Genomic DNA, 18,340 nt, shown 5'->3' with positions numbered 1-18,340 from the left:
GGGTGGAGTTACAAATTCTTTATGAGCACGTATTATAAGGCATAACCTAAAGATAAACCAGTGTAAACTGTGAAGAATTACCTGTAAATTCAAGTATATTAAGACATACACATTTGTTAACAGAAATAAATCAGTGCAATATATATATAAGATCACTAGATGGTGTTGTTACCTAATTGAATTTCACAAAGATGGTAACACATCATATGTTTATCTTAACGATAAATGGGTAAGGCTGTAATGAACATCTTGAACAAATGATGCTTCTACAGAACCAATTTCTCTACACAAGATATTAGGAATCGGTGATCAGCGTGTTCTTTCCAAGTATAGCCAATAATAAGTCAGGACCAGAGACCTTAGTATTAAATGTGTTTTGCAGTGTTTCACTACCCAGTCTCTTCAAAGGGGGAACTCTGTATGTTCAGTTCATTTCAGTATTAGAGCCTGTGGGTAGTATTAGCCACCGGATTATCCCCCTTATTCAGATCTGATCGCAGTACAAATTTGTTCTCAAAATGGACAAAACCATGTGCACTGCAGGAGGGGCAGATGTAACATGTGCAGAGAGAGTTACAATTGCGTGGGGTGTGTTGAAACTGAAATATAAATTGCAGTGTAAAAATAACGCAGCCAGTATTTACCCTGCACAGAAACAAAATAACTCACACAAATCTAACTCTCTCTCTGTACATGTTACATCTGCCCCACCTGCAGTGCGCATGGTTTTGCCCATTTTGAGAACAGATTTGTACTGCGATCAGATCTGAATAAGGGCCTATGTAGATGGTTTATATTGTTGAATGTGCTGTTATGGGCTCTTTGAATCACAGCCTGTGTACCCTGAAGGGGCAGTATACTCATTGTGGCTGCAGTATCCCGTGTCTCCAGCTGCAGGATTGCAATGCCGCACACCTCACAGCCAGCACCTTACAGGTGCAGGGGTCAGCCACAGACAGCGATGTACAGTGTGTGGTAAGAGCTATCAAGCAATCAGCACCTCCTAAGCGCAGGGTCTGGTAGGAAATGGAGGCAAACAGGCATCAAGAGGCACAAAGTTCTTACCCCACAGCCAGCATCCTTCAGTCACGGGGAAAGGCGGCAGCCAGTATCTCTTTCTGGATCAATAGAGGCTCTCACCCCACAAGCAACAATCATCAGCGATGGGGGCCAGCGGCCATCATCAGCAGGCACCCGGCGACCACGGTAGCAGAGCGCACCTCCCGCAGTCAGCGGCCGAAGCCCAGATGCAAGAACCCTCACCTTGTCAGTGCCGCAGAAAGGCACCAGCCGCACACAGGGGTCCGGATGTCAGACGGTGTCCTTAGGCATCCAGTGGTCAGTGCCGTTACTACATCAGCGACTGCAGGAGGAGGGAAGCCGCGCAATCCGCATCCAGCGGTATACGGGCACAGGGCTCAGAGGCTGGAAGCAGACAGCGCCGTGAGCTCCACGAGGCCACATTCGATATCCTTGCGGTGTCAGCCTTCGCCAGAGCAGGCACTGGAGCCCCTCTTTCAGGACGGGAGGGGTGAAAGGGACAGAAGGTAAGGCAGTGGTGGTGGCTGGCGTTCCGCGTGAGGTAGGCCTCAATTCTAGCAGGCCGTTCTCCGGTGGCAGTGGTTCTCCAATTCTCCACACATATGGATAACACAGGAGAGCAGGTGTTCCCGTATCAGGGGAAGGGGTGCATGGGTCACAAAAGAGGGTATTTAAGGGGGATGAAGGTGGATTTAAGTACAGGATGACGGAGATGGTATTAAAAAGCGGCCATCATGATGCTCCGCCCACCAGAAGTCCACATTTCTTTTTAGCTACAATGTGTCAGCAGTTGCCATGGGTCCGAACTAGATATGGACTGATAGAGCGGATGTCTGCAAACTGCGCAGACAGCAAATGCCATCTTTGGATGCTCTGCACAATGCATACACACGCAGTGATTGAGCCTCTTTCAGCATGGAGTGGATGCAAGTCAAGAAACTGATGGTGACAACTGCAGACATTACAATAGCAGCATATACAGGTGGATTCCCACCTTATTATTAACTAGCCAGTAGTCAGCCTCGGAATGGACAGAAAAGGGGACCGCAGAGGCATCTCCCCTCACTAATTTAAAGGTTTCTTATCAAGTGCAGTATGTTAGATTTACATGTAGCATGGGGACAGCACCCCTTTTAACATTCATCATATTTGCATGGATACTATGTCGATATGGTAGAATGTTGACAACATCCCTGGTGGCTCAGCTGTTACTTACCTGGTCTCTAGACTCTGCCTCCGGGTCCTGGAGGTCATATGCCGAGTGGCTGTTGAAAAGACGGTACTTGTGTATTAGCCAGGCGCCCGGTACGTAGTTAGGGTAGCGGCGCTGTGAGAATCAGCGTAGTGTTCCCGCGGCCAGTGTAGTTAGCGTAGTCAGTCAGAAGTAGCGTAGTGTTCCCGTGAGCATCCCTGTCAGAATCAACGTAGTGTTCCCGCGACCGCGTAGCCAGCATCTCTGTCAGAATCAGCGTAGTGTTCCCACATAGCGTAGTCAGTCAGAAGTAGTGTAGCGTGGAAGGTGAAGTGACAGTGCAATTTCTGCAGAACCTGTGACCATGTTCAGCTTGCCAAAGACAGAGGAACACCCCCACTATCCACGGCAGCCCGAAGCGTGGCGAGCGCATCGAGTCCCGTGAGGGGACACGTTACACGTCCTCCTGACCTGTTCACAGGGGCGGATTGGCCATTAAATCTACCGGGAACTTTCCCGGGAGGCCGACGGTAGTGAGGCCGAAAGATGTGTATGCAGCGCAAACAAATAAACAAGACAAATGTACAGCGAGCTCAGCTCACCTCCGGCTGGGCTGACTGCTCAGCGGTAGGCGGCCTCACTTGCAGGCTCAGCCTCAGCCCAGTCCCCGTGTGGCCCCGCCTCCTCCGGCTGTCACTGGTGGCTGCAGTCGGAGTGGAGATTCTTCCCAGAGTGGTCCCGCCTTCTCCCGCCCACTGTTCTCCTCTCAGGCTCTCTCCGTGCGGCGCTGCTGTCCACTGCCCCACCTCCTCCTCAAGTCCTCTATGGTTGTTCCATCAACCACATTAATCGGCGCCCTGCTACTGTATGCGGGACTCGGAGAACAGCGGGCGGGAGGAGGCGGGGCCGCAGGGGGCACTGGGGCGGCGACTCAAGAGGACTCGAGGAGGCAGGGCTTGGAGGAGAACAGCGGGCGGGAGGAGGTGTGCTTGGCCGGGACTGGACGCAGGGTCGCAGGTTCCTGTGTGCAGGTGCCAATGCCGCCCCCTGCAGCGAGACCACCAACGCTCCAGCAGGACTATGGAGCCGGGAGCAGGATTGGGAGCAGTGCCAGTGCCCCATCGGAAGAAGCGGCAAACTGAGGCCCGCCCCGGAGTAGTGGCTGTTTGAAGTCACCATCCCTGGTAAGGCGGTCTCTGTGTGACTGTGAATGTTGGATGGGGGATTAATATATGGGGGATGGGGGGGGGGGGGCGTTTACTGGGTCGAAGTATATATTTGCATATAAATGGATGAGGGTGGAGGTAGGTGCATGTATGTATATATGAGACCATCAGTGTATGTATGAGAGCAGCAGTGTATGTATGTATAAAAGTGGTGGTATGAGTGGCAGGGTGTATGTATGTATGTATGAGAGCGGCAGGGTGTATGTATGTATGAGAGCGGCAGGGTGTATGTATGTATGAGAGCGGCAGGGTGTATGTATGTACATTATGTATGAGAGCGGCAGGGTGTATGTATGTACATTATGTATGAGACCGGCAGGGTGTATGTATGTATGTATGTATGAGAGCAGCAGGGACCATGTATGTATGTATGAGAGCGGCAGGATGTATGTATGAGAGCGGCAGGGTGTATGTATAAGGGCGTCAGGGACCATGTATGTATGAGAGCGGCAGGGACCGGGTGTATGTATGTATGAGAGCGGCAGGGACCGGGTGTATGTATGTATATATGAGACCATCAGTGTATGTATGAGAGCAGCAGTGTATGTATGTATAAAAGTGGTGGTATGAGTGGCAGGGTGTATGTATGTATGTATGTATGAGAGCGGCAGGGTGTATGTATGTATGAGAGCGGCAGGGTGTATGTATGTACATTATGTATGAGACCGGCAGGGTGTATGTATGTATGTATGTATGTATGAGAGCAGCAGGGACTATGTATGTATGAGAGCGGCAGGATGTATGTATGAGAGCGGCATGGTGTATGTATAAGGGCGTCAGGGACCATGTATGTATGAGAGCGGCAGGGACCGGGTGTATGTATGTATGAGAGCGGCAGGGACCGGGTGTATGTATGTATGAGAGTGGCAGGGACCGGGTGTATATATGTATGTATGAGATCGTCAGGGACCGGGTGTATGTATGAGAGCGTCAGGGACCGGGTGTATGTATAAGAGTGGCAGGGTGTATGTATGAGAGCGGCAGGGACAGGGTGTATGTATGCATGTATGTATGAGAGTGGCAGGGACCATGTATGTATGTATGAGAGCGGCAGGGTGTATGTATGTATGAGAACGGCAGGGTGTATGTATGTATGAGAGCGGCAGGATGTATCTATGAGAGCGGCAGAGTGTACGTATGTATGTATGAGAGCGGCAGAGACCGGGTGTATGTATGCATGAGAGGGGCAGGGTGTATGTATGTATGTATGAGAGCGGCAGGGTGTATGTATGCATGAGAGCGGCAGGGTGTATGTATGTATGTATGAGAGCGGCAGGGTGTATGTACGTATGTATGAGAGCGGCAGGGTGTATGTATGTATGAGAGCGGCAGGGACCGGGTGTATGTATGTATGAGAGCATCAGGGACCGGGTGTATGTATGAGAGCGGCAGGGTGTATGTATGTATGAGAGTGGCAGGGACCATGTATGTATGTATGAGAGCGGCAGGGTGTATGTATGTATGTATGTATGTATGAGAGCGGCAGGGTGTATGTATGTATGAGGGCGGCAGGGTGTATGTATGTATGAGGGCGGCAGGGTGTATGTATGTATGAGAGCGGCAGGGACCATGTATGTATGAGAGCGGCAGAGTGTATGTATGTATGTATGAGAGCAGCAGGGTGTATGTATGAGAGCGGCAGGATGTATGTATGAGAGCGGCATGGTGTATGTATAAGGCCGTCAGGGACCATGTATGTATGAGAGTGGCAGGGACCGGGTGTATGTATGTATGTATAAGAGCGGCAGGGTGTATGTATGAGAGCGGCAGGGTGTATGTATGAGAGCGGCAGGGTGTATGTATGTATGAGAGCGGCAGGGTGTATGTATGTATGAGAGCGGCAGGGTGTATGTATGTATGAGAGCGGCAGGGTGTATGTATGTACATTATGTATGAGACCGGCAGGGTGTATGTATGTATGTATGTATGTATGAGAGCAGCAGGGACCATGTATGTATGAGAGCGGCAGGATGTATGTATGAGAGCGGCATGGTGTATGTATAAGGGCGCCAGGGACCATGTATGTATGAGAGTGGCAGGGACCGGGTGTATGTATGTATGAGAGCGGCAGGGACTGGGTGTATGTATGTATGAGAGTGGCAGGGACCGGGTGTATATATGTATGTATGAGATCATCAGGGACCGGGTGTATGTAAAAGAGTGGCAGGGTGTATGTATGTATGAGAGCGCCAGGGACCGGGTGTATGTATAAGAGTGGCAGGGTGTATGTATGTATGAGAGTGGCAGGGACAGGGTGTATGTATGCATGTATGTAGGAGAGTGGCAGGGACCATGTATGTATGTATGTATGAGAGCAGCAGGGTATATGTATGTATGAGAGCGGCAGGAACCAGGTGTATGTATGTATGTATGTATGAGAGCGGCAGGGTGTATGTATGAGAGCGGCAGGGTTAGGGTGACCAACTCATCCCTTTAATCCGGGACACACATTAATTACACAGGTTCTGTGGCAGTTTAAAACCATTTCTGGAGTCTTGAGGTGTGGCAGTTTTAAAACAAGTGAAAGCCAGCCACAGAACCTGTGTAATTAATGTGTGTCCCGGATTAAAGGGATGAGTTGGTCACCCTAGGCAGGGTGTATGTATGTATGTATGTATGTATGTATGTATGTATGAGAGCGGCAGGGTGTATGTATGTATGTATGTATGAGAGCGGCAGGGTGTATGTATGTATGAGAGCGGCAGGGTGTATGTATGTATGAGAGCGGCAGGGTGTATGTATGTATGAGAGCGCCAGGGTGTATGTATGTATGAGAGCGGCATGGACCAGGTGTATGTATGAGAGCGGCAGGGTGTATGTATGTATGTATGGATGGATGAGAGCGGCAGGGTGTATGTATGTATGAGAGCGGCATGGACCAGGTGTATGTATGTATGAGAGTGGCAGGGTGTATGTATGAGAGTGGCAGGGTGTATGTATGTATGAGAGCGGCAGGAACCAGGTGTATGTATGTATGTATGTATGAGAGCGGCAGGTACCAGGTGTATGTATGTATGTATGTATGAGAGCAGCAGGGTGTATGTATGAGTGCGGCAGGTTGTATGTATGAGAGCGCCAGGGTGTATGTATGTATGTATGTATGAGAGCGGCAGGGTGTATGTATGTATGGGAGCAGCAAGGTGTATGTATGAGAGCGGCAGGGTGTATGTATGTATGAGAGCGGCAGGGTGTATGTATGTATGAGAGCGGCAGGGTGTATGTATGTATGTATGAGAGCGGCAGGGTGTATGTATGTATGTATGGATGAGAGCGGCAGGTTGTATGTATGTATGTATGTATGAGAGCGGCATGGACCAGGTGTATGTATGTATGTATGAGAGTGGCAGGGACCAGGTGTATGTATGTATGTATGAGAGTGACAGGGACCAGGTGTATGTATGTATGAGATCGGCAGGGTGTATGTATGTATGTATGAGAGCGGCAGGGACCTGGTGCATGTATTTATGAGAGCCGCCATTATTGATTTGTAGCCGCCCACATGAGGCCACTGCCAGAAATTTTCCAGGGCCACTTTTAGTCCCCAATCCGCCCCTGCCTGTTCATACCCCCCACTATCCACGTCGGCGTAGAGTTTGATTTTAAAAAGTGTTCCGAGTCCCCTCGCAACTCGCTACGCTCGCCACACTTTATAAAATTAACTCCACACCGACGTGGTTAGTGGAAGTATCAACAGGTTAGGAGGACGTGTAACACGTCCCCTCGCGGGGCTCGCTGCGCTTCGGCCTGCCATGGATAGTGGGGGGTTTGAAAATGCCTGCATACCCCCTTTATTTATGAAGAGCAAGTGCTAATAATTACTGAGATTCCCCTGCATCTCACACAGTTGGAGCGCCTCTCCGCCGGCGCCCGCATGATCCTTTCTTCGCCGGCGTCCGCCAGCGCAGGGGATCTGGCGGTTACCGGTGCTGTGTGAGAGGCGCTCACTAGACTTGGCATGGACGCCGGGGACAGAGCCATGGACGCCGGAGACCGAGCTGGGCTGCCGTGGAGTGACTGCGCTAACTACGCTAGGCAACCATTGGACTATGCAGACAGCATATCTAGCCTACGCCTGTGTACGTATGCTAATTGGGTGCCCGGCTAATACACAAGTACCGAAAATACTTTTCTCCCCCTATCCTTAACCCTAAAACCTAACTCTTAACATCCCCCTACCTATCTCCTAACCCTAACTTTCCCAGCAGCACCTAATCCTAACGTTCTGCACTCCGAGAGTGGCTACAATTCAGCAATATGAATGCCATCATGAGCATACCTCCCAACTGTCCTGATTTTGGAGGGACAGTTAAGCTGGCCATACATCAGAAAGATCGATCTTAAGATCGATTGCACTCATGATTGTGTACAATTTCCCTTGAAATCCCCGGCAGTCCTTGGTGGTTTTTGGACACACAATCTACTCACAATCCATCTTACAATCAGTCATACAATCCATCTGCTGTATGATTGTGTATACAAGATGTGCACACAATCTGCATACAATCCATCTTAAGCTGGCCATACATCAGAAAGATCGATCTTAAGATCGATTGCGCTCATGATTGTGTACAATTTCCCTTGAAATCCCCGGCAGTCCTTGGTGGTTTTTGGACACACAATCTACACACAATCGATCATACAATCAATCATACAATCCATCTACTGCATGATTGTGTACACAAGATGTGCACACAATCTGCATACAATCCATCTTACAATCAGTCATACAATCCATCTGCTGATTGATTGTATGATTATGTACATAAGATGTGCACACAATCTGCATACAATCCATCTTACAATCAGTTGAGATTGTATGATTGGGTACAATATCTTTCTGATGTATGGCCACCTTTACAATCAATTGAGATTGTATGATTGGGTACAATATCTTTCTGATGTATGGCCACCTTTACTCTTTATTAGGACAGTGCCGCAGTACCAAGCACTGGGGTGTGTGCGTGTGTGTGTGTGCGTGTGCCTGTTGGGGGGGGGGGCAGTTGGTAGACACCATGTTACTCACTGTCTTTGTTTTCTACTGAACTGAAATGCATATATATTGCTTATATTTACAAACCTCAATAAAAAGAAATTGCACTCTTTTGCTATTGTTCCTGTTTGTAAGATGTACTTAGTCTAATTTACGTAGCATAAATCTCACTGTGTAATTAGGATTTTAAAAACAACCATTTCATAACCTTGACCGATTCATAACAAAGCAGAAGTCTTACTACAAAATACAATTACAGGCCTATGTATTTATATATGTTATAGTGTGTACACACTGTCCGATTTATTTTCCGATGTTGACGCATGGGTTTTAACCCATGCGATCCCGATCCCGATGCGCGTTCACGTATCGGAAGCCAGAAAGTCTTGGCTGCCTTGTCTATATAGTGCAGATCTGCACTATATAGTCAAGATTGGATGCAAATCGGATGTGCCTTAAGCAGCCCATACACGCTGCTATGAGAGCTGACCCGATGTGTGCTTTGAGGTGCGCGCTCCCGCGCACCTCATCGCACAGTACAAAAAGTATGTGCTTGCACATACGTTTTGTACCTAGTTCTCATCAAATCGCATCGCATTGCATGCACAACATGTGCACATGCAATGCAATGCGATTTGATCCGTGCTAGTACAGCACGGAAAGCACGCCCATAAAGCAGCGTGTATGGGCTGCTTTAAGATCCTATCCACGATCCTATCTGATCAGATCGTGGATAGGATCTTAAGGCACATCTGACCGTGTGTACACACCATAACAGAGAAAAATGCAAGCCCAGATACGTGGATGTGCCTGCATTAATGATTTCTGGCAAGTAAAATTAGTGAGTGGAATTCAGAACCATTGAGAATCATTAATCTATTTATGCATATACTCTATTGTACTATTTAATGGTTTCACTTTCATTTGTATTTCTTAGCTTGACATTGTCATCGAATAGCTTATTAAAGTGTTCTCCACTTAGTAATAGACTAGCCTTAGAGAATTTTCCCAACTAAGGGAGTAACCTTGGAAAATGCGAATCGAATTAACCTTGTTTTGTTGTATTTTGAAAGCACCCTGGCAGCAGTGAAATGTCTAGAAGTTAGCAAGTAATTCTCATTCTATTAAAGCAGATGGTGTGTGTAATGTAGTTTAATTATCATGAGTATAAAATTCTGATCATACCCATAATAAAACACTCTTTGTTTAAAGTGTTTTCTTTATTCTTACATACAGATAATTTTCCATTTTATTTTTCATCTGTTATGACCTTCATGTAAGTGCTAAAGATTTCTTTTAAATTTAGAATACAATTTTTTTAGATTCTATTTATTTGAAAGCACATGGTTACTAATTTAGACCATTTCCACATATGATATTTGAGCTAATTTACAAATAATGATGTTTCTACAACAATGCTGAACAGTGCATACTGTAAGGCCAGAATTCAGGTTGTATCTCTGAATTCTATTTTCATGTAGTGTTCTAGACTGGGTACTAATACCATTCAGTGAGCTGGGGTAAAGCATGGATTTTTTACATACTCAGTATTACCCCTCCTTTCCATGCACCTGAATGGTAATTGAGCACCTGCCACTATCTATATGTATGTTGTGAGAGGCAGAAAGGAGCCTGCATTAGGAGGATATGCAGGTCCTGATATGGCACATGGAGTAGTCTGGGGTTGCTCCAAGGTAGGTAGCTCTTAGTTTAGATATACCAAGTAAGGAGCCATTATCATGTGGCTCCTTGCTGACTAATTGTAGACCCAATTTAGGGTAACGGTGGTGTGGGGGGCGGTGCGTCTCTAGTGTGACACACCTTTACATTCTAGTAACACTTAGCACCTTTTTTTTTTCTCACTAACACTATTTCTTTCATATTTTAATTACATTTATTTATTAACAGTTTCTTATATAGCGCAGCATATTCAGGTTTCAGGTACATTTTAGGTACTTATATGTTAGTTGGGTGCCCACTAAGCTTTTTGCTTAGTGGGCTATTCTGCGTAAGGAAATCGCATCGCATGTGCACTTTTAGTATCACACTATGCGTGCGATGCGATATTACTAATTAATGTATTTTTTGGACGATATATTTTTTCCCGCTGTTATCGCATTGTTCAGCACACATTTTATGACACTAAAACCTGTAATGCGGTGCGATATTACTAAATAATGTATTCCCTACTATTGTAGGTACCCCCCCTATTATCCATAAGGCCCCACTATCCACATCGGCATGGAGTTGTATTTATATAGTGTGGCGAGCCCGAAGCGTGGCGAGCGGACGCGGAAAACATGTAAAGTAATACGCGTCCCCTCGAGGGGCTCGCTGCGCTCGCCACGCTTCGGGCTCGCTACTCTCGCCACACTACATAAAATCAACTCCACGCCGGCATGGATAGTGGGGGTATGAAAAGGTTGGGATGACGCATTACGCCACCCCCCGCGGGGCTCGCTGTGCTCGCCACGCTTCAGGTTGGCGTGGATACTGGTGTCGTTTTAGGAACAAATTCACAGCATCCATACAACACATCTGAGACAGTAATGTGGACACATGTTAACGATAAACTGAATTTAGTAAGAATTGCATAAGATAAGTAATATGGAATAAATATCACAAGAAAAATATAATTCTCACAATATCACAATAATCTCACAAGAACAATAATGTCACAATAAATACCACAAGAACAATATAATTACAAAGACCAAGAAAAAAAAGAGAAGAGCTAACTGGGCACTGCAGAGCCCTTAGTCAGGAGGCTCAATGCATGCAAAATGTGCTGAAAAGGCTGGTCTTTTGCCACACTTTATCTCTACATATACTCTTCAAGGTAGGAGGTCAAATAGTGCCTTGCGGTGCCACAGTGCTTTTTGTTTTGCTACTTTGCGGCACCCCACATACGTTCTATGTTCTGCGTATGTACTCCAGAATCAGGGTCAACAAAGTTATATTTATGATTAACCCTGGCATGTTCATAGCCGGCCGCTACCAACTCATCCGTTTTATACGCCCGCCAGCAGTCACTATAAATGACACTTCCATAAGCAACATGCAATGTTATGGCATCCATCAAAGTTGTGGCGTCTCTCCGGTCTACAGCTTTCATGAAGCAGGCCCCCGTCTCCCGACAAATACCACCAAAATCCCACTGCTGTGGCAAAATCCTCCCCACGGAGTACTTGCACTTTGTAAAGAGGGTCTCGTCTACAAGGCATGGTCCTCCAATCTGTTGCTGGGGCTCGGAAAGCAGGTCATATGTGCACGCCTCCCTCATTAGTGCGTCGTACTGCACTATCGTAGCTAGGAAGATCCCAAGCTCCCTTTTGCAGTACGCCACACTGCTGAGTTTCTGCGCCCAAGAATAAATGAAGCGTAACAACTTTACAAAAGGAAGCCGGCATCCTGGGCACCACAGCCCAGCACACACGGTCACCTTTCAGCGACAGGCCTTTATATGGCACCTCCAATTAGCTTCTTTTACTGGAAGCCTCATGGGGTGGCCATTTACGCATGTTTGCGTCTATGGCAGCAAATATGACGCTGTAAAAATGTCAACACCTCCTCCTCTTTTGTCGGGAGAGTAAATAGTGACATCTCCTGATGTCGTGCCATGCTGCTGTCACCACTGAAACCAGAAACACTGGGAGCACTCTCAGCAGCATCCATCATTGGTCCTGTTTTACCTCAGAGTGAGGGACCAGGTGCACTTACGCAAATTCTGACTGACTACACTATTTACTTACTTAGTTTATTCACAAAACATACAGTAGTTACACTACTTGAAATGCATACATCAGTAATATATGCATATAAAGTACTAAGATTGCATCGCATCGCACGGATCGTACAGTACTAAAACGGGACATGCGATGCGATTTTCTTCCGCAAGCGTACGTATGTAAATTGGGCACCCAACTAACATATAAGTACCACATTTAATTTTTTTTTCTTCTCAGTCTCACTTTCTAGAGCTTCGGCTTCCTCCCACTAATCTTTATTAACACTTTAGTATAGTCACTGGTGTGCTGCTCTGGGATTTCTAGCTTATGCTGTTTTTATGGGGTGCCGCACCCTGCACCTAGATATAGCGCTAGTGACCCCAATATACAGAGATGCCTTGACGTTGGCTTGGGGGCATACACATAATTTTACGCAAAATATATGTAACCAATACCGTATATACTCGTGTATAAGACAAGTTTTTCAGCACATTTTTTCTGAAAACCCACCCTCGGCTTATACACAGGTGAAGGGGATGGAGGCACCACTGCCGGAAGTAGATGGACATAGTGCGCCGGCAGTGCACCTCTCCCATGCGCTGCTGCTGTTCTCCTCACTTCCTGGTGTCCGGGGCTGCCGTGTTGTCGCATGAAGTGATGTGATGTTCTGTCAGGACGCGGCGCTGGTGTTTCCCCTCAGTGACAGAGCACAGTGACCTGTTCCTGGGGGGTGAGAGGGGCGATCCAGACACTCGGCCTGAGCTCTGCCACTGACAGGAGGCCGGGGACGCCATGTCTGATCCCAGCAGCAGCAGTGTGTCCCTGCAGCAGGTGCTGGACAGGTGAGTGCCGTCCAGAGATTCGGATCCCCTCATACATACATATACAGCATGACCTAGTGCTCCCCACATTCACACATACATGTCACACTGCTTGCTTATCACACATAGGGCACTCTGCATTTCCCACCCTAGGCTTATACTCGGGTCAATAAGTTTTCCCAGTTTTTCTAGGTAAAATTAGGGGCCTCGGCTTATATTCGGGACGACTTATACTCGAGTATATACGGTATCTCTGAATTCTGTTATCATGTAGTGTTCTAGACTGGTTACTAATACCATTCAGTGAGCTGGGGGAAACCATGGATTATTTACTTACTCAGTATTACCCCTCCTTTCCATGCACCTGAATGGTATTACTAAGCTAATTGAGCACCTGCCACTATCTATATGTATGTATCTCATACACTGCTGATATCCAATGAAGGTAACCCTTTCTTGCTTTTCTATCTACTGCCATTTCTACCCACTCTGCCACCGTATTTCCATGTATAACCCAACATTTGATCCACTCGTGTTGCACTGATGTCTGTATGGTACAGTTATCATCCTGAGCCACAACAATCATACTGTAACAAAAAAAACAAAAACAAATGTAGGCTTGTATTCTAGTAATCTTGTCCGTGTAAATGGTGACACCTGATTGGTTGGCCATGCCACCATCCAATCACATAGAAACATAGAATTTGACTGCAGATAAGAACCACTTGGCCCATCTAGTCTGCCTCTATTCTCTTCTGCACAGTCCCTGCTTACAGTGTACTTGTTGCCATTGGTGATAGAAGTTGTGTAGTCAAACCCACTGAAACCTTAGAGTGGAATGGTGACTAGCATTGCTCAACTAATCCCCTATATTACCTCAGTATCAGGTAGAACCCTAGAAGTAAATGCTAATGTATTTGCCTCTGTATTTCCAAAGAGTATATAGTTGTTTTTCAGAGGAATCTAACAAACTGTTGAGCACATGGTTTGTTACTGTGACATTGATTAATTGTCAATCTACTTTCAGCACACAATTTAACTTGTTTTTTTTTCTTTGTCAATTAGTGACTGTGCATTGGAGTGTACTGTAGTGTGTCATCAACCTTAACAAGATTGTCACTTGCTTCTCACACAATGATACATCCTCATTAGAATGTTTTGAATTAAATCAAGTAGATAAACGTAAGCTGATATAAACTTAGCCCTGGCCCTACCGCCTTTCTCCATTGCAGCTTTAAGTGGTTACAAAGACATCAAGGCAAACATCTGTCCCGTTACTATGGGTACAGCATCTCTTTCTTGAGCACTAATTGGCTTCCCTAATGTAAGTGTGAATTTCACTTGTATTGAATATGAAAAGCTGAAGCGCACTTGGTGGAATTTATCAAGCAGTGACTTGGTCAAATAGGCGTTTTTTCGAACCAGATTTATCAAAGAAATTGGTGCAAAAATAAAATGTTTGAAACCAGACTGATACCCCTTTCACATTGCACTTTTAAAACGGTATATTGCCATTTTTTTCCCATTTTAAAACGTTTAAGGCTGCAATGTGAAAGTGCCAAAGTTGATTTACCGGTTAAAGATAACCGGTATTTCAACACGGTTAAAAAGCAGAGTCCTACACGTTTTAAAGCCGTTTTTTAGGCAGTGTGAATGGCTCTATTTCAATGGCTTGAAACGTGTCCCTTGGGGGTTAAACGGGTTGAATTTTGAATGGTATTAAATGATTTTTAAAACGGTTTTCACCTGCAATGTGAAAGATCTCAAGGCTCAGACCGTTTTAAAGTCCCATTTAAGAATACCGTGTCATTACCCATTTCTGCAATGTGAAAGCAGTATCAAATTGCCTTACCTGTTGTTGTTGTTGTTGTTGTTGTTGTTGTTGTTATTATTATACAAAAAGCTACATAAATAGATAAATTATCTTACTGCTAGACACCAGAAAACCCACCCAAAGAAAGACCTGGATGTGACACATAATGCTGTGTACATACGGTGCAATTTTGACTATACTGTCAAAATCACATAGCAAATAGTCAAAATAACAATGTTTAGCCGTACCCTATTGTGATTCGATCCTGAAGTGCGGCATCTGAATCGAAAGTCGAAATAGACTTCTCCCTTTGCTCCCAGCTCACTACTGCAACAGCCGGCTGTGTGTAACACCAGAGGCAGCCGCCAGCACCTGGAGACTTCTGCATGACTATTGCAAAGGTTGTATTGGACTACCTTCTTCTAACCAGCCACCTGAGCTCATTCCTGGGCCACAGACTGCACAAGATTTTGCACTGCAAGCACTTTATTGGGACTCCACCACCTGCATAATCTGGATACAAACACCGCAATATTGTGAGGATGCCTCTATCCAAATAAGTGAGGACTGTCATTACCCTCCAGTGGCCTACCCTGCAAGGTTTATGGACCCTCTTGAGAAATTTCCTTTTTATTAAGGATACCCAGTGGAAAAGTGAGCCATAATAAGAGCTGTGAAAGTGGGACTCCAACTCAATAAGTATACAACCTTATTATACCTGAATTTGATTATTTCAATTAGTACACTTGCTATTGTCATTTGACCTTTTCTTTCAGGTTTTTTTTATACATATTTACAGTGTGTTTTATTATATTTTAATTTAACAAAATAAAAACTATGTTATTGTGATACCACAATTTATCATAAATTATTTTTTCTAACGCTCTACCATCTTTTTATCTTCCTGTATTTATATAGGGAATTTCACATCCCCCTGTGGGAGCAGCTAAGCACTACATTCTAGTTGGCGCCTGTTACATTTGCAAAGCCGCAAGGCTTGTAAATATATTTCTATTTGATCTCAGAAAGGGGCCATGCTGGCCTCTGCTCCACCACCCAAGGCCGTCCCTCCCTCCCTGCCAGCAGATGCCGGCACTCCGCCAGCCGCCAATATAGAATAGAGATCGGCGGCTGATGGATCGGCACTGTGTGTACACACCTTAAGACAACTGAATTTATTACTATGTTGCTTGCTGTACATTTTAAAAACTAGTCCTCCAGCCCTCCAAACAAGCTCCTTAACTCCTAGGGATGACTGAAATGCTTGGCACCCATATATTGTCATCATCATTAATAGGCACAATAAAGTCTTGCTGGATTAGGTTACAGGAACCTCTAATAATACTAGTTATCAGTAATCAATATATTTCAGTTCTGTATTCAGATTTTTGATTTTGACTGCTCAAATGAATGTACATCTTGCATCATTAATAAAAATATCAACTTTTTATGCTTTTCTTACATCATAACTTGCAAAAAAAGGATTGTGATATACAAGATTCAAAACAGTCCTATTTTGTGTGTTGTTTGTTGAACGTTTTATAGTTGTTCTTTTCTTATCTCTTTAGGGTAACCCCCACACTAGAACAGATGAGAGCGATTCCAGCACAGCAACACAGAGCTGCATCTCTCCAAAGAAGGACCAAACTATTGATAAACAGCGTAAACGTACAATATATGAAGAACGTAAAAACACAAAGCAATGTAAGTTTTGATACTAAAGGCACAATTCATTTTATTTTGACCTAAACAACCCTATAGGAAAAGCTACAGAATTTGTTGCGCTACTCTTCATAATTGTTACTTGCGATCATCAGAAATGCCATTGGTATATTTATACTGCACATTGATTTGCTTTTTCCTTTAATGCTCTAAGAAAAATACTTTGCAAAAAATGTACATTGGAGATCACAGCCTAGTTTAAATCTTTAATTTACAATTAAAAATTATAATAATCTCTGATATATTACTGTAATTATTATTTCTTATTTAGCACCACTAAATGTCCATAACATCTTAAAGATGATGTTATGAGAATTGCTAGGAAATGATAGTTGCTTATGAAAGATAATTTGCTAATTCCATCGCTTTCTCATAAATATAATTAGTACCAATTCAGTTAAATCTAACATCACTGCTTTACATTGAATCTTTTTAAGATTTGCATCTGATAGTCCTTGTTAGCAGTCCCCTAACAAATCATTATCTTTGGAGGACAGACAAGGATGGCTTCCAGTCACACTCACAGATCTTTCACCATGGCTTGGGATGGCAGAGGGAGGGGTGAAGAAGGTTGGGAAGGTTTCCATAGCACATTGAGCTTAGAGGGGAATTTCAAAACCTCTCTGCTTACTACTTTTCCATGTTACTGTGGTGACCTTAATGCTGTAGAGAACTATGGGAGGGTTAATAATACCCTAAAAGAAATCAAGGAAAAATGTTCTTAGCAAGATTATTTTTATAGCCTGCAACAGCATCCCCCCCCCCTAGGGATTGCTGCTTTAATAAAGAAGATTTTTTTTTTCCTGAATGACCACCAGTTTGCTCCATGTTTTGATGACCCCGGGACACGGAATGGTGGGGCGGGGCGTAGTTAAGGCTCTTGTGCTTTGACATTATTTTGAACAGTATTGGTAAATTTGAACTGTATTGGCACACATATTTTTACAAAAGACATTGGTACTTTATTAAGGGGTTTGTAACAGCCTCTGCTTCCTACTTTGTGCCCAGCACACACTTCGGGGGTTATTTTGGTTCACTCTTTCTGAAAAATTCCTTCTTAGATGGACAAAACCATGTGCACTGCAGGTGGGGCAGATGTTACTTTCGCAGAGAGAGTTAGATTTGGGTGTGTTTTTTTCTTCAAAGTGAGATCTATATTGCAGTGTAAAAATAAAGCAGTCAATATTTACCCTGCACAGAAACAAAAGAACTCACCCAAATCTAATTCTCTCTGCACATTTTACATCTTTCCCCCCTGCAGTGCACATGGTTTTGTGCATCTAAGAAGGAATTTTTCAGAAAGCGTGAACCAAAATTACCCCTTCATGTAGATCCTAGGCAGCCATTGGCAATATTCAATCTATATAAAATAAAATAAAATAAAAAATTCAAATTTTCTCAAAATGCTGATACAATTCTACATGTCACACACTCATGCAAAAATGCATTAATGACCAGCAGAATGCATGCAGTCCCTGACAAGGAACTGTAATCCTAATTTAAATCCAGCACTCTTTACCCCAATTCTAAGGATTGTGCTTGCTTCTCCTTTGCCTCTAAAACTGAAATGAATGTGTTGAGCAGATCTTGTACATAGTACATACAGTTGGTTGTTCTTGTATTTGGGAAAACTAGCTGGGTAATGTTAGCGGGTATATTTCCAGTAGTTTTGAGATAAATTATTATTATTTATTCTCCAAGAGATTCAGAGGGGAACGTTGAATCCCGCCTGGCGATATGCTCGACAACAGGCCAGGGTCACGGCGGTCGGGACGGATCGACAGTTGTGGCCTGTGATTGGATACCC

At 44.7% G+C, this 18,340-nt stretch overlaps 1 protein-coding gene across 1 annotated transcript in view; it reads left to right on the top strand.

The window, feature by feature from the left end:
- The window catches only part of KIZ (kizuna centrosomal protein), a 139,043-nt gene that overhangs the window by 75,225 nt on the left and 45,478 nt on the right, over positions 1-18,340 (top strand). The window contains exon 9 of the mRNA XM_083175919.1: positions 16,380-16,515. Within this exon, the coding sequence (XP_083032045.1) occupies positions 16,380-16,515 (136 nt within the window). The remainder of the gene's footprint in view (positions 1-16,379; positions 16,516-18,340) is intronic.

Source organism: Crinia signifera, chromosome 3 (genome assembly GCF_055691185.1).
Source record: "Crinia signifera chromosome 3, ASM5569118v1, whole genome shotgun sequence".
Lineage (NCBI taxonomy): Eukaryota > Metazoa > Chordata > Amphibia > Anura > Myobatrachidae > Crinia > Crinia signifera.
Note: the sequence above shows the minus strand (reverse complement) of the source record. Positions and strands in the feature narration are given on the sequence as shown.